The sequence below is a fragment of the Vulpes vulpes genome, chromosome 7 (genome assembly GCF_048418805.1).
Source record: "Vulpes vulpes isolate BD-2025 chromosome 7, VulVul3, whole genome shotgun sequence".
NCBI lineage: Eukaryota > Metazoa > Chordata > Mammalia > Carnivora > Canidae > Vulpes > Vulpes vulpes.
Window position 1 is genome coordinate 3,580,723 of NC_132786.1, and position 17,709 is coordinate 3,598,431.

General features: G+C 37.7%; 1 protein-coding gene across 1 annotated transcript in view; it reads right to left on the reverse strand.

Annotated features, from left to right (window-relative positions):
• CNTNAP2 (contactin associated protein 2) overlaps positions 1-17,709 on the reverse strand; it is a 1,945,511-nt gene that overhangs the window by 1,135,431 nt on the left and 792,371 nt on the right. Inside the window, exon 4 of the mRNA XM_072762802.1 lies at positions 1,003-1,150. Coding sequence (XP_072618903.1) covers positions 1,003-1,150 — 148 coding nt within the window. The remainder of the gene's footprint in view (positions 1-1,002; positions 1,151-17,709) is intronic.

Below are 17,709 nucleotides of genomic sequence, written 5' to 3' on the forward strand. Positions count from 1 at the left end.
TATTTTACCAGAGAATTCATGTTCTAAAACCAGTATTTGCAAATCATGTGTTTGCAGACTGAATCTGTACTAACCAGGGCCTCAAGATAGCTCAGACAATCTAATTCTGTGTTGGCACTGCCATCACAGAAGCAAATAAGCAAGGATAAATCTTTGGTAGATGAATCCATCACCAATTTTGGCCTGAAAAATATTTCACAGATGAAGTTTGAAGAAACTAAGGTCATAGTTAAGAAGATGGAGAAGAAAAGGATAGGCATATAAGAGGGCTGTAAAGAAGAGAGAAAGACAGAAGAGGAGGAGAACACTACTGGTAAAAATTTGTAGTGGCAAGACAGAAGAGCTAAAATCCCCAAAAATCCATTATTAGAGTCATTAGACATATATATATATATTGCATTAGACACACAAACACACACACACACACACACACACACACACACATATATATATAATGCATTTGAGAAATAAAAAAAAAAAAGAGTTTAAAACATGATTAAAAGAAAAGAATTGCTTTAGGTGACCAAGTCAATTATTAAAAGGAGCAAATAAAACTCACAGACATAAAATATCACTGACATTAAAACTTAGTGGTTAGTTTTAAAACGGTAAAAGATGAAACTGATGAGAATTGGAAGGCAGGTCTCAAGAATGCATTCAAAACCTATCACAAAGAGTCAAAATGATGGATAATACTGTAAGTTTCTGCTTTTTAAATATTGCATAAGACTTTGGGCAACCTAATTAATAAGCTTTGCCATTTTAGTCTGCTGACCAAAAATCACTTTCCAAATCCTTCACTTAAGGTATTTTTATATGTGTGTTTGTGTAAAGATGTAAAAATGTATTTATAACATACAAATAAACTTACATATTATCTATATATAACAACAAGGTAGTTTACTGTCAGAGAAAGCAAGTAATGTTAAATAATCACAAATAAACAAGTTACTGAGAAAATGAAAATGACAAAATCCACCACAAATTTCAACAGGTACTCACAATAAGAACAGCCGTAGACTTCAATTCTGAGCCCAATGCGGCCTTCTCCATTCCAGTCCAGAGGTACTATGCGCACGTAGCGGGCAATAACTGGATGCTGTAAATCATGCCGGACCACACTGTCAGAGTTGATGTTTCCAGGAAATGCCTGCAAAAAAAAAAAAAAAAAAAAAAAAAAAAGAGAGAGATTTAAAAAATTCAAGAAAAATGTACTTGGGAAACAATCACATTCTCTGTGTGGTAAAATAGAACTAAATTTTCTTACCAATGGCAGTGTTTATATTTTCTACTATAAATAATTTGAACAAAGCTACTATACTTCCTTTTTTTGAAAGCGAGTCTGGTTTTAAGTGGAAACTAGGCCAAAATTTCTACGGGTCCTTTCAAAGGTGAAAATGCACATAAATTAGAAGAATGAAACACTATTGGGTACCCACTGCAGTATCCAGTAAATATTTAAACTATGAGTTCTAATATTTTGCATTTAAATTACAATTTTTCAGACTCCAACTATATTTCTTGCTTTTTCAAAATCTTCTCTATATTACCTTCCCATGCCATCATAATTTGATTTTTTTTCAACATCAGTTCAATAAAAAGAACAACCAAATATGTTGTGCAAGTGGCCAGCATTTTCTACCTTTTATTTGCATAAACACATTTACAGAGTTTAGGAGTCAATCAGAAATGTGTCTCTTCTATATTTTTCATTACACAAGATTCTGTCGAAAGAGTGACTTCCCATAAACCTTATTTACATTGATAAGTTTACACTGTTTATGTTTTTTCAGCAGAGAACAAATGGATTTTCTTCGGGCATGGCTATCATTCATTCAGGAAACATTAGTAAAACATCAATTCCATAGTAAGTATCAAGCAAGATAATATGGGGGACATAAGTTGTCTAAAGCCATAGACACTACACTCAAAATGATCACAATCTAATAATAGGGAAAATGCCAGTAATAAAATTATAATTCAAGGAAGATTGAAAGCAATTGACAATCATAATTTAGAAGATTTAAGGCAAATAAATGAAAATTACATGTTTGTTCCATTTTAAAGCTTTTTTTTTTTTTTTTTTTTTTTTTTTTTAATTTTTTATTTATTTATGATAGTCACAGAGAGAGAGAGAGGCAGAGACACAGGCAGAGGGAGAAGCAGGCTCCATGCACCGGGAGCCCGATGTGGGATTCGATCCCGGGTCTCCAGGATCGCGCCCTGGGCCAAAGGCAAGCGCCGAACCACTGCGCCACCCAGGGATCCCCCATTTTAAAGCTTTTTTAAGATGTTACTTATTTATTTGACAGAGAGAGCACAAACAGGGGGAGCAGCTAGTAGAGGGAGAGGGAGAAGCAGGCTCCCCACTGAGCAGGGAGCCTAACATGGGGCTCAAAACCAAGACCTGGGCCCAAGGTAAACACTTAACTGACTGAGTCACTCCCATTTATTGCATTTGAGGATATACTTGCCGTAGTGCCAGGTGATGGTAATTAAATATTTATACCACTACTACCGAGTAACTCCTTTGGGCCTCTATCTCTGAGACATTTATAGTCTTTTGAGTCCTGAAAGAAAACAAAACAAAATAGTCTCCTATGTTTCTCCTCTACTCCAAAACTTCACTGACACCAGATGTGTGGGGTTTCCCACACATCAAGAAATGCTCCAATTCTCCATGAACACCAGCTAGAGGTCCTATAATTTAACTCAATTCTGACCACTATCTACTTGAAGATAGAGTCAATCCCACAGGTGAGGGGAGGAGTCCCACAAGACCACCTCACTTCAGATGCCAATCTCAAGTCTAATTTTTCACATCTGCTTCTGACAGACCAGCTATAAATAGGTTCCCATGATCTCCTTCTCAGTTCTAATTATTTGCTAGAATGGCTCACAGAACTAAGAAAATCAGTTTACGTACTAAATTACTAAAATTACTAATTGCTTTATCATAAAAGGATACAACTCAGCAATGATCAGAGAGAAGAGATGCACAGAGCAAGATACGTGGGAAGGGCTTAAAAACCTTCTCCAAGGGGTGCCACCCCCCCAGATCACCTACATATTGACCAGTCCAAAATACCTCCAAACACCAACTTCAGAGAGTTTTATGGAAGTGAAAGGATTAAATCATTGGCCATTGACGATTAAACTCTCCAGAAGTCTGGATGGTTCCATTGCTAACCAGACTCCCTTCTTGTGAGTATCTACAGGCTTTCCAAAAATCACCTCAAGCATAAACTCCATTGTGGTTCAAAGGATTTTATTATAAATAACAATAAAATGAATACCCATTTCACCTTTATTGCACTTATCACTTAAGAAAGTGTAAGGGCTTTAGGAGCTATGTGCCAGGAATGATGGACAAAGACCAAAAAGTATATTTCTTATTATAAGTCATATTAACATAGGCCTAAAATAATATGTGAAAAAATGCAAAAGGCAAGATTGAAAGAAACTACAAAAGTGCACGATATAGGTAGTAATTCCTGTAATATTTGGAGTTCTATGAAAACTATGCAAACAGAAAAAAAAAGAGAGAGACTGTAGCTGGACAGAAGGGCAGAATGATGTTAGGGAGATAGAGGCAAGTGGAGTAGGGCACAGCAAAGAACAGATTATTCCTGGCTCAGAGAAGGAACTCAGGTCTAGGCCTTAAGACACTTGGGGCCTAGACGTAGTCATGCTGACATTTTGTTCTGAATGAGTACTCTTCTAGGCCTCAATTTTTTTTTTTTTCCCATTCCTTCTCCCTATGTCTCTCTCTCTCTCAAAAAAAAAAAAAAAAAAAAAAAAAAAAAGGCTTGGCTGGCTTATTTGCACAATCCATTTTAGATCTAACATTGTGCATGCCCTAAAAACATTAAGCATATTCAAAAATCGGTATTAAGAGATATGTCTAATTGGAAGGAAGTGTGCATAGTGGAAAATCATTGTTGTTTTAGCAAGTTCTAATTATGGACAAATAATTTAGCATGCAGTTTCTGAAAGAAATGGAAGAATAAGAGCCACATTTTTAGGAGTTCCTGGGTGGTGGAAGATCATATTGGGGGCAAAAACACTAGGAACCAGCAATTAAGGATCAATGCCAATGTGGTGGTAAGGGAAAATAAAAAATGCGATTAGTGCCCAACTAGGAGGTCTCTTGTAATGTGGTTTTAGACTACATGGAGGATATGGAGGAAGGACTTGACAACAGCGGCAAAGCAGAAGTTGCTGAAGATTATCTGGAGGAAGGAGCTCAGGAAAGGAATGGCAAAGGCTCAGAGCACACCAAAGATCCTCCTGACAAAACGCTGCCTTCAGAACATAAGTCCAGATGGCAGAGGAGTAGGGTCCCTAAGTCACCCATCCCCACCAACTTACCTAGATAACTTTCAAATCATCCTGAAAACCTAGGAATTCAGCCTTAGATTTAAAGAGAAAACAGCTGGAATGTTACAGTGAGAAGACTTTGCACTTCTTTCAAGTACAACTTGTTTTTGGCCACTCTGCACTGAACAAAATGACTAGAAGGAAAAACTCACCACAAAAGAAAGAATCAGTCTTCTCTCCCACAGAGTTACAAAATTTGGACTACAATTCAATGCCAGAAAGCCAATTCAGAAGCACAATTATAAAGCTACTGGTGGCTCTAGAAAAAAGCATGAAGGATTCAAGAGACTTCATGACTGCAGAATTTAGATCTAATCAGGCTGAAATTAAAAATCAATTAAATGAGATGCAATCCAAACTGGAGGTCCTAACGAGGAGGGTTAACAAGTTAGAAGAATGAGTGAGTGACATAGAAGACAAGTTGATGGCAAGGAAGGAAGCTGAGGAAAAAAGAGAAAAACAATTAAAAGATCATGAGGATAGGTTAAGGGAAATAAATGACAGCCTCAGAAGGAAAAATCTACGTTTAATTGGGGTTCCAGAGGGCGCCAAAAGAGACGGAGGACCAGAAAGTGTATTTGAACAAATCATAGCTGAGAACTTCCCTAATTTGGGAAGGGAAACAGGCATTCAGATCCAGGAGATAGAGAGATCCCCCCACTAAAATGAATAAAAACCGCTCAACACCTCGACATTTAATAGTAAAACTTGCAAATTCCAAAGATAAAGACAAAATCCTTAAAGCAGGAAGAGACAAGAGTTCCTTAACTTTATAGGAAGGATTATTAGGTTAACAGCAGACTTCTCCACAGAGACCTAGCAGGCCAGACAGGGCTGGCATGGCATATACAGGGTCCTAAATGAGAAGAACCTGCAGCCAAGAATACTTTATCCAGCAAGGCTCTCATTCAGAATAGAAGGAGAGATAAAGAACTTCCAAGATAGGCAGGAACTGAAAGAATATGTGACCACCAAACCAGCTCTGCAAGAAATATTAAGGGGGACTCTGTAAAAGAAAGAGGAAGTCCAAGGAAACAATCTGCAAAAATAGGGACTGAATAGGTATCATGATGACACTAAATTCATATCTTTCAGTAGTAACTCTGAATGTGATCCCATCAAAAGGCGCAGGGTTTCAGACTGCATAAAAAAGCAAGACCCATCTATTTGCTGTCTACAAGAGACTCATTTTAGACATAAGGACACCTACAGCCTGACAATAAAAGGTTGGAGAACCATGTACCATTCAAATGGTCTTCAAAAGAAAGCAGGGGTGGCCATCCTCATCAGATGAATTAAAGTTTATCCCAAAGACTGTAATAAGAGATGAAGAGGGACACTATATCATACTTAAAGGACCATTCCAACAAGAGGACCTAACAATCAAGAATATTTATGCCCCGAATGTGGGAGCTGCCAAGGATATCAATCAATTAATAACCAAAGTTAAGACATACTTAGATAATAATATACTTAAACTTGGTGATTTGAACACAGCTTTCTACAATTGACAGATCTTCTAAGCAGAACATCTCCAAAGAAACAAGAGCTTTAAATGATACACTGAACCCTGAACCAGATGGATCTCACAGATATTTACAGAACTTTACGTCCAAACGCAACTGAATACACATTCTTCTCAAGTGCACATGGAACTTTCTCCAGAATAGACCACATACTGGGTCACTTGTTAGGTCTGATACCAAAAGATTGGGATAATACCCTGCATATTTTCAGACCATAATGCTTTGAAATTAGAACTAAATCACAAGAAGAAGTTTGAAAGGATTTCAAACACATGGAGGTGAAGGACCATCCTGCTAAAAGATGAAAGGGTCAACCAGGGAATTAGAGAAGAATTAAAAGGATTCATGGAAACTAATGAGAATGAAGATACAACCGTTCAAAATCCTTGGGATGCAGCAAAAGCAGTCCTGAGGGGGAAATACATCGCACTACAAGCAGCCATCCAAAAACTAGAAGGAACCTAACCTTGCACCAAAAGGAGTTGGAGAAAAAACAGCAAATAGATCCTTTACCCAGCAGAAGAGAGTTAATAAAGATTTGAGCAGAACTCAATGAAATCAAGACCAGAAGAACTGTGGAACAGATCAACAGAACCAGGAGTTGGTTCTTTGAAAGAATTAATAAGATAGATAAACCATTAGCCAACCTTATTAAAAATAAGAGAGAAAAGACTCAAATTAATAAAATCATGAATAAGAAAGGAGAGATCACCATCAATACCAAGGAAATACAAACGATTTTAAAAACTTATTATGAGCAGCTATACGTCAATAAATTAGGCAATCTAGAAGAAATGGACACATTTCTGGAAAACCACAATTGCCAAAACTGGAACAGGAAGAAACAGAAAACCTGAACAGGCCAATAACCAAAGAGGAAATTGAAGCAGTCATCAAAAACCTCCCAAGACACAAGAGTCCAGGGCCAGATGGCTTCCCAGGGGAATTCTATCAAACGTTTAAGGAAGAAACCATACGTATTCTACTAAAGCTGTTTGGAAATACAGAAAGAGATGGAGTACTTCCAAACTCGTTCTATGAGGCCAGCATCACCTTAATTCCAAAAGCAGACAAAGACCCCACCAAAAAGGAGAATTATAGACCAATATCCCTGATGAACATGGATGCAAAAATTCTCACCGAGATACTAGTCAATAGGATCCAACAATACATTAAAAAGATTATTCACCATGACCAAGTGGGATTTATCCCTGGGATGCAAGGCTGCTTCAACACTGGTAAAGCCATCAATGTGATTGATCATATCAGCACGAGAAAAAAACAAGAACCAGATGATCCTCTCATTAGATGCAGACTAAGCATTTGACAAAATACAGCATCCATTCCTGATCAAAACTCTTGAGAGTGTATGGATAGAGGGAACATTCCTCAGCATCTTAAAAGCCATGTACAAAAAGCCCACAGCAAATATCATTCTCAAGGGGGAAGCACTGGGAACCTTTCCCCAAAGATCAGGAATGAGACAGGGATGTCCACTCTCACCACTGCTATTCAACATAGTCCTAGAAGTCCTAGCCTCAGGAATCAGGCAACAAAAAGAAATAAAAGGCAATCAAATCTGCAAAGAAGAAGTCAAACTTTCCCTCTTCGCCAATGACATGATACTGTACCTAGAAAACCCAAAAGCCTCCACCCCAAGATTGCTAGAACTCAAACAGCACTTCAGCAGTGTGGCAGGATACAAAATCAATGCCCAGAAATCGGTGGCCTTTCTATACACTAACAATGAGACTGAAGAAAGAGAAATTAAGGAGTCAATCCCATTTACAATTGCACCCAAAAGCATAAGATACCTAGGAATAAACCTAACCAAAGAGGTACAGGATCTATACCCGAAAAACTATAGAACACTTCTGAAAGAAATTGAGGAAGACACAAAGAGATGGAAAAATATTCCATGCTCATGGATTGGAAGAATTAATATTGTGAAAATGTCAATGCTACCCAGGGCAATTTACACATTCAATGCAGTCCCTATCAAAATACCATGGGCTTTCTTCAGAGAGTTGGAACAAATCATCTTAAGATTTGTGTGGAATCAGGAAAGATCCGAATAGCCAGGGGAATATTAAAAACAAAAAAACATAGCCGGGGGCATCACAATGCCTGATTTCAGGTCGTACTACAAAGCTGTGGTCATCAAGACAGTGTGGTACTGGCACAAAACAGACACATAGATCAATGGAACAGAATAGAGAATCCAGAAGTGGACCCTCAACTTTATGGCCAACTAATATTTGACAAAGCAGGAAAGCCTGTCCACTGGAAAAAGGACAGTCTCTTCAATAAATGGTGATGGGAACATTGGACAACCACATGCAGAAGAATGAAACTGGACCACTCTCTTTCACCATACACAAAGATAAACTCAAAATGGATGAAAGATCTAAATGCGAGACAAGATTCCATCAAAATCCTAGAGGAGAACACAGGCAACACCCTTTTTGAACTTGGCCACAGTAACTTCTTGCAAGATACAACCATGAAGGCAAGAGAAACAAAAGCAAAAATGAACTATTGGGACTTCATCAAGATAAGAAGCTTTTGCACAGCAAAGAATACAGTCAACAAAACTAAAAGACAACCTACAGAATGGGAGAAGATATTTGCAAATGACCTATCAGATAAAGGGCTAGTATCCAAGATCTATAAGGAATTTATTAAACTCAACAGCAAAGAAACAAACAATCCAATCATGAAATGGGCAAAAGACATGAAGAGAAATCTCACAGAGGAAGACATGGACATGGCCAACAAGCACATGAGAAAATGCTCTGCATCACTTGCCATCAGGGAAATACAAATCAAAACCACAATGAGATACCACCTCACACCCGTGAGAATGGGGAACATTAACAAGACAGGAAACCACAAATGTTGGAGAGGATGGGGAGAAAAGGGAACCCTCCTGCACTGTGGGTGGGAATGTGACCTGGTGCAGCCACTCTGGAAAACTGTGTGGAGGTTCCTCAAAGAGTTAAAAATAGACCTGCCCTACGACCCAGCAATTGCACTGTTGGGGCTTTACCCCAAAGATACAGATGCAGTGAAATGCCGGGACACCTGCACCCCGATGTTTCTAGCAGCAATGTCCACAGTAGCCACACTGTGGAAGGGGCCTCGGTGTCCATCAAAAGATGATGGATACAGAAGATGTGGTCTAAGTGTACAATGGAATATTCCTCAGCCGTTAGAAACGATAAATACCCACCATTTGCTTTGACGTGGATAGAATTGGAGGGTATGATGCTGAGTGAAGTAAGTCAATCGGAGAAGGACAAACATTATATGGTCTCACTCATTTGGGGAATATAAAAAATAGTGAAAGGGAATAAATGGAAAGGAGAGAAAGTGAGTGAAAATATCAGTGAGGGTGACAAAACATGAGCAACTCCTAACTCTGGGAAATGAACAAGGGGTAGTGGAAGGGGAGGTGGGTGGCTGGTGGGGGTGACTGGGTGACAGGCACTGAGGGGGGCACTTGGCAGGATGAGCACTGGGTGTTATGCCATATGTTGGCAAATTGAACTCCAATTTAAAAAATAAAAAAAATAAAAAAAAAGGGTAATCATCTGACCAGAGGAACAACACTAAAAGAGAAATAAAAAAATAAAATAAAATTAAAAAAAAAAAAAAAAAAAAAACAGAACATAAGACCAGCTGGTTAACTACATGTGAGCCTAGGGCTTTAGCTCAAGAGGCCTCTCCTGGTGACCCTGTGCCTTTGTTGGGCAGACAGTTGGTTGATTCTCCCCAGATGAGGCAGTGGAGGCTGTGAATGACTATTAGGCTCTTCAAAGTCATGGAAAAGAACTGAAAGGGTGTGGAAAAATACAGGAGGCCTTAATTAAACTGCTTTGTTAAAGACTTGACATAAAAAGTGCAGATCCTGAAGTCATGGCTCATGACTTTAAATTTGTATAAGCAATTTAATAAAACTTGAGAATATAATCTATTTACTGTTAAAGTGAAAAAAGACAGATATTATATTTCAAAAGAAGAATTAATAAGATTTTGAGAGAAGGGAATAGGAGAAAATAGTATAGGCCAACCTATTCCAAGGTATTAATGGCAGAAAAAAAAGGGGGGGTGGCAAAAAGGGAGGTATCTATTCTTCCACTCCTGAGCAACTTCTCTTTCTTTGAGTAACAGCAGCTAGATTTTCTCTCTCTCTCTCTTTTTAAAGACTTTATTTATTTATTCATGAGGGACAGAGAGAGAGAGGCAGAGACACAGACAGAGGAAGCCTGACATGGGACTCGATCCCAGGTCTCCAGGATCACACCCTGGGCCAAAGGCAGTGCTAAACCGCTGGGCCACCTGGGCTGCCCCTAGGTTTTCTTTAACACGTTACCCACCGTCCACCAGAATCAGGAGAGGTAGATGCCACACAGTAGCCGCAGGGGTGGGCACCTAACTTGATGAGACTCCATTTCAGCCCTTGTGGTGGGATGATTCATTCATATATGCGTTCAAGCACTCATCCAATCACTTATTTCTTCATTGACTCAGGAAATAGCTAAGAGCCTCTATGTACAGTATATTGCTCAAGTCACTGGGGTTACAGGAGTAAATAAGACAGAGTTTCTGTTCTCCTGGCATTTATGTATTCACATGCATAGTGAGGCAGCTAAGAAATAATAAACATTAAATAAATAAATAAATAAATAAATAAATAAATAAATAAATAAAATATACAAATATATAAATAATACAATAAATATATATAATATATGTGTATTACACTAAGTTGCATCATATGTGTTCTGTTGGTACATGTTAAATTACGCATACAGCATGCACATACTGAGCATACTTTGCATGTTCCCGGATGGTAAGGAAGCCAGTGCTCCTGGAATACAGTGAAGAAAGGAAGAACACGGTAGAAGATGTTGGGGGAGGTGAAGGCAGAGCAAGGAGGGCCTGCAAACCATGAGCGTGCTGTGGGTTGCATTTTAAGCATACCGGAAGGAAATCCATTAGAGAGTTTTAAGCAGAGTAATTACACAACTCATCATTGTTAAGACCTGGGCTACTCACCCCCACCCCACTGCCACCCGCTCCCTGAATATGGTGAAGTTCCCAGGAGAACAGAAGTCAACAACATAATATAAAATACAGAATTGCAGGACCTGTACCGAGTACTCCTGGGGGGGGGGGGGCGGCTAAGGGAGAAGGGAAGAAGATCAGTGGCACAGAGATGAGCCCTGAGGAGAAGAGAGGGGAAACTTAGGACAAGCTGGATCCCAAATGCATCACATGTGAGGAGAGAAAACAAAACAGAGCCCGGACCTACTGGCAACCAGGCTCTCCTTCCACTAAGCTCCTGCTGGTCATTAGGCTATTATAAAGGGATGAATATCAGAAAAGACAAAGTAGGAAAATCTGTGGACTCATCATTCCAGCATCTAAACCCAGAACATGCTGAAAAAACCTCTGGGCTTTTGATATTTTGTCTTGTTTCCTTGTTTTTTTTCTGATTTTTTTTTAAAGCAACTGAATAAATACTTACAAATACAAAGATATCTGAATGGAAAGATAATTAGTGAAGATTCAGGTATATTGTATTTGAGATTTCACCATCACTTTGAAAGGTCACATCGAGAATTTGAGATGTTTAAAGTAGTTGCGTTTTATTGAAGTTGGGCTTCGCAGAGAGGGCACATGTATAATTTATGAACAAATGCATGTCACATGGTATTTTCTTCAGCATTCTCAGCATCAGTAAGTTGTGTGTTTTGCACTTCTTTTCATTTCCGAGCAGACATAGATTTAAGACATTATTTTAATTGAAGTTTAAAACATTTCAGAAGAAGAGTGTAGGTGTCACCGATCACTGCCTTGAATATAAAGGCATGAATATATATATGAAATGTCTCCTTTTATACAGCAGTATTTGGAAAAGTTAAGAAATACGGAGAGAAGCAAGCACTGATTTAATAAAAACAACATCTAATATTTATATATCGCTTTATTATTTAAAGAGTCCTGGTACATGCTGTATCATTTGTGCCTCCTAGAAAAATCTTAAGTTTGTTAGGGATGCTCTTTTTTCAAATCAGGAAACTCAGTTCAGAGAACTTACTGGATGTCAAATAACTGAGTAAGGTCAACCCAGGGCAAAGCACCAAGCTTAGCAGGCATCTCCACACTGACTTTTGTTTGAAAATAAAATTTTCAGTTAGGAATAAAGGTTTTTCTATTTAGGCACAACGTATTTTATTTTTGATATTTGATACTGCATATTTGGATCCAAATTTAAAGTTTGATAATTTTTATCATACCACATTTTGGATGTATATTTGATTTCTGGCTCATTTATTACAAAGCATATTTGCCTGCACACTCTCCTTCTGTCTTCAATTTTATTTCCACAAACTTTGACAAAATTAGTATTTTCTTTTCTTAGACATTTTCCCCCAAAACATGCTACCATCGTGGTCATTAAGCCAAAGCTCCTCTGCAGCTTTTAATAGAAATAATTAAAAGGTTTGAATGACACTGTTTACTAAAAGGAAAGAAAGGCTGGTCTACTCTAGTGAATATCTCACTTTAGTAGCAAAAAAGTGAGATATTCACTTTAGTAGCAATGAGTACAAGGCCATAGGTCTTGAAAAGAAGCATTTCCTTTCATATAACTTGACTCTTTCACATCTCTTTGCGATTTTACAGACAGACATGAAAAGAAAGAATAAACAAGGTAAAACACTCAGCTGATATAAAATATTTAAGAACTGGAAATCTGCATGAAAAATCAAAAGAATTAAAAGGTATTTTAATCTTTCCAGAATAAAACAACAGGCTTTAAAATTCAACCTTCATGGGCAGCCCAGGTGGCTCAGCAGTTCATCGCCTGCCTTTGGCCCAGGTCATGATCCTGGAGACCCTGGATCGAGTCCCACGTCGGGCTCCCTGCATTCGGCCTGCTTCTCCCTCTGCCTGTGTCTCTGCCTCTCTCTCTCTGTCTCTCATGAATAAATAAATAAAATCTTTAAAAAATATTCAACCTTCATTTAAACAAATGTCACACAATAATACAGGTTTTGTGGAGACATGAAAACAACCAACAAATTCATCATTGTTAAGACTGAAAAATCAATTTACAGGAGCTTGTGAATTATATGCCATTGCTATGAAATCTCCTCTACTGGCTGTGACTTGCATATATGCTTAGAAGAATAGGGTTTGGGAGGGTTTTTTTGCTTGTTTTTGTTTGTTTATAACTAACACAGCATTTATGTAACTAATAAAGCTTTAAGCTTAGTAAAGCTAAGGGAGCAATACCACGTTAAAGCTGTGCTGGTACTTGAGAGTAACTCCCCTAAAAATTGCTAAACTTTACAGCAGAGGAGGGTGTGGGGAGTGGGTGAAACAGGTGACAGGGATGAAGGAGGACACTTGTCATGACAAGCACCATGTGATGTATGGAATTACTGAATCACAATATTATACAACACCTTAAACTAATAGAACATTGTGCATTAGCTAACTGGAATTAAAAGAAAAACTTAAAATATAGAGCAAAGAGTTAGAATTAAAAAAAAAAATATATATATATATATATTTGAGTTGTTCAGAATGCTAATTTTATAATCTAATCATCGCTAAAGTTTTAATAACTAAAATTTTCCCACCATGGGGTACTAAACATTTATTCTAACTGGAGCAAGAGTTCAGATGGCCTAAGATAGGAAGAGGCACACTTTTTCTATAAAGCACCAAACAGTTAATATTTTAGGCTTAGCAGGCTGCACACCTCTCAGTCCCATATTCTTTCTTCTTCCTTTTTATTTTTTTAATTTTTTTTGTAATTATTATTTTTTTAATAATAAATTTATTTTTTATTGGTGTTCAATTTATTCTTCCTTTTTATTTTAACAACACTTGAAAAATGTAAAAAGCATCATACTCACAGTCTTTAAAAGAACAGAGACCAGACTTAGCCCACAGGCTAGAGCTTGCCAACCCTGGGTCTGAGAGAATCTTTCAAATTGATAAATCCTCCCCTCAACTCCGATAGGATGCAGAAGTCTAAAATCATCGAAAAACTTTTCAGCCACTTGGCATTTAAAAACCAATAAACTTTGGGAAAGCATTTTGTCATCCTTTGAAGCATATAATTTATCAGACTGGAGGAAAATATATAGGGATTTAGAAGTAAGCTGTGAGTGATGCATGAACTAACATTTCTCTCAAATTCACTATTATGGGGTCTGAAGTGTAACTTATGAAGTATTTTATGAAGAGAATAAATATATTTGGTCCTCCCTAAAACCTCACCTTTCAAGAAACCTAAAATAAGGGATCACAAGCCTCTACAGCAAAAGAATGAGAGTGTATATCTTAGGGCAAAGGTTTTGCTTAAAAAACTGAAAAAAAAATTGTGTGTGTCTGAAACACACGGCTACTGTGTGCATAAGCCCAGAAGGAGCTCTCAGCTACAGACAAGTCTCCTGGGCGGGAAATTATGTGAGAAAAACAACAACACATGAATATTTTCCCATGTGTGAGAGACCTCATTTTTTTTTTAATATAAAATATCTCCGCTGCAACAGAAACACATATTGATTCTTCCTTCAGTTGATGTCTTAAACCTGTGATCGTTATAATCATTTTTTTTAAAGTAGAATTTTATGTCTTACTGGATTTTAAATTTTATTTTCCCCATGCTAACAATTTATACCAAAATATAGAAATGGACTTTCCATTTTGCCGCCTTGATGTGTGTCTCCAGGCCAGGTTCCACTCTGTGCAGAGGCAGGAAGAAAAGAAGTACTTTCAAAAAATGCTGCATCTGTTACTCTCCAGATCTGGCTTTGTCACCTCAGCTCTCTTGTCATCATCTTTATGTGGCTGCACAAACATGTCTGGAAGGACCCAGCTCAGATAGCACTTCCTGAAGGTAAGGATATTCCCGGACCCTCACTCCTCAATTCCCATGTTCTGCTGGGGGTCCTCATTAACACCCCATACTCATTCTCCTCACTCAATTGAAATCACTTCATTGTGTACTTAATTATCCACCTAAGGACTATTTTGGTAGTAAGCCAGCTTCGGAGTTTGTGCTCAAACCTCTGGTCCATCACTATGTCTGATGTCCCTACACAATGGTTGGTGTTCAATGAGTATCTGTTTAAGTGCCTGATTAAATGAATGAAAAAAAAAAAAAGAGCATTCCTTAACTCCCACCTGTTTACATTTCATAGCTCTCATTATTTCTGAATGTACCAAAGCCAGTTGAGCAACCATTCACAGTAAATAAACCACGTTTGGTCATATCCTACAGAAGGAGAAAAAAAAAAAAAAAAGCATTCTAGTTTGAATCAAGACCCTAGGCACATCAAAATAATTTTCCCAGAGGCATGGGGATATCATTATAAGTGGCCAGGAATCACAGAGATCATGCAGCAGAAAGAAAATGGTCAGGCAGAAATCATGTCAAAATCAGCAGATAAATGCTGGGAGAAATGTGAAAATTAACACACACACACACATTCAATCTCAGATGTTCTTCTCCGATTGACTTATTTTACTCAGCATAGTACTCTCCAGTTCCATCCACGTCGAAGCCAATGGTGGGTATTTGTTATTTCTAATGGCTGAGTCATATTCCATTGTATACATAGACCACATCTTCTTTATCCATTCATCATTTGGGGAATATAAAAAGTAATGACATGGAATAAAGGGAAAAGGAGAAAAAAATGAGTGGGAAATATCAGAAAGGGAGACAGAACATGAAAGACTCCTAACTCTGGGAAACAAACTAGGGGTGGTGGAAGGGGAGGTGGGCGGGGGGTGGGGGTGAATGGGAGATGGGCACTGAGGGGGGCACTTGATGGGATGAGCAATGGGTGTTATTCTATATGTTGGCAAATTGAACACCAATAAAAAATAAATTTACAAAAAAAATGCAAATCAGATGTTCACACAGGTAATTCACTTGAGCTCTGCTATAAATTGGGGGTTATAAAGCCATGGCAACATGTCGTGTAGCAAATGCCAAAACATTCTATCCACATAAAAGAAGTACCACCTTCTCTGAGCACTTCTGCTCTTGACTCACTGAGAGAGGTCTTATCTTTTTCATTTTGCAGTTACAAGGTTTAGAAGTATTTTATCAGAAGAACCATTAAATAATTAAGGATTATGAGGTAAGAATGGTAATTTTACTTAGAAAAATAATAAGGTAAAATGTTTTAAAATCTAATTCTTAAATTTCTATCACTTTATTTCTTACAGGGATCACACGATGATGGTGTTTAATAGGTTTTATGCTTTGGCTCAACTGCTCTCAGCCTACCCAAAAGATTCCATCTTTTTGGATGGAATTAATCATCTGGATGATTAATGGGTTGATGGATTAATCATCTCTCATAGTTTACTCCTAAGATCCCTCTCCCCCTCTTGTCCTGTCTTTCCTTCCTTCCTTCCTCCTCTCCTCCTCCACTCCTTCTTTCCTTTCCTTTCCTCCAGGGGTTTCAGGGAACACATGATTCTTTCTTATTCACGTTGCAATTCAGTATAGAAGGAAGGGAGCGGAGGGCTCAGCTCCACCTCGTCTTTCAGGGACAACATCTGGTTGTCAAGGCCACCACAGAAACAGAAGAAAAAGCAGACAGGAAGGTACAGGTCAGGGTAGGACCAGGTTTAGAAGTAGAAGATAGATTACATATATATATATATATATATATATATATATATATATATATATAAGTAGAGGATATCACTTCACACATTCCACTGGTCATGTTTCCTACTGGCTTTACTTAATCTTAGGGTGGAAGAGACTAGGAAATATAACACAAAAGGGGGACAGCTTTGATAAATGTGTAACATTGTCTCACCGCATAGGGGTTATATGATGTCTATGCACTTCTGAAATTTTACACCTACCTATATAACAGCACTTATTATACTAAATAGTAAAAATGCATATAATCACTTGTCGGTCTCCTAATAAACTACAGACTATGTAGGCATTGATAAGGCTTTCTTTTTATTTTTTAAGGCTTTTTCTTAATTGAGGTATAATTTACGAAGGTAAATTGCAAAGATCTTAAGTGAAGAGTTTGATCAGTTTTGAGAAATGCGTCTGCCCATGCAATCCCCTCCCCATCAAGATACAAAACATTTCTTATTAAGCCAGAAACCTCCCTTGTCAGCGTCCACCATCATCACCCACCTTAGTTAGCAGCACTCTCAACCCTAGTGGAAACACTTTTCCAATTTCCAACACCAGAGATTAAATTTGCCTTTTCTTGAACTTCTCATTAAAGTGATCAAACTCACCTTCACTCAGAATAACATTAAGATTCTGCTACGCTTTTGTGTGTATTCATGGTTTATTTCTTTTTATCGCTGAGTAGTATTTTATTGTATCAATATACCACAGCTTATTTAGCCATGTTTCTTTTAAGAGACTCTAGGGCAGTTTCCAGGGTTTTTTTTTATTTTATTTTTTTACTATTATGAATAAAATTGCTGTGAGCATTGTATAAATGCATAGGGAGAGAGTTTCTGCCTCACAGAGTAGATACATGCTTAAATTTCTAAGAAATTACTGAATTCTTTCTTAGTGGTTATATCAGGCATGTAGTTTTAATTGCATCAGAAAAATCTCTGCTGTATATTCTTTTTTCTCCTCTCTACTGTATTTTCTATATAACTTCATTATTTTATGCATCTATATTATTTTTCTCTCCAAACTTCCCTACATGTCAAGCCATAAGAAAGAGTGAAAATAATTAGATAAATGCTATCCATTGTCTTTTTTTGGTTA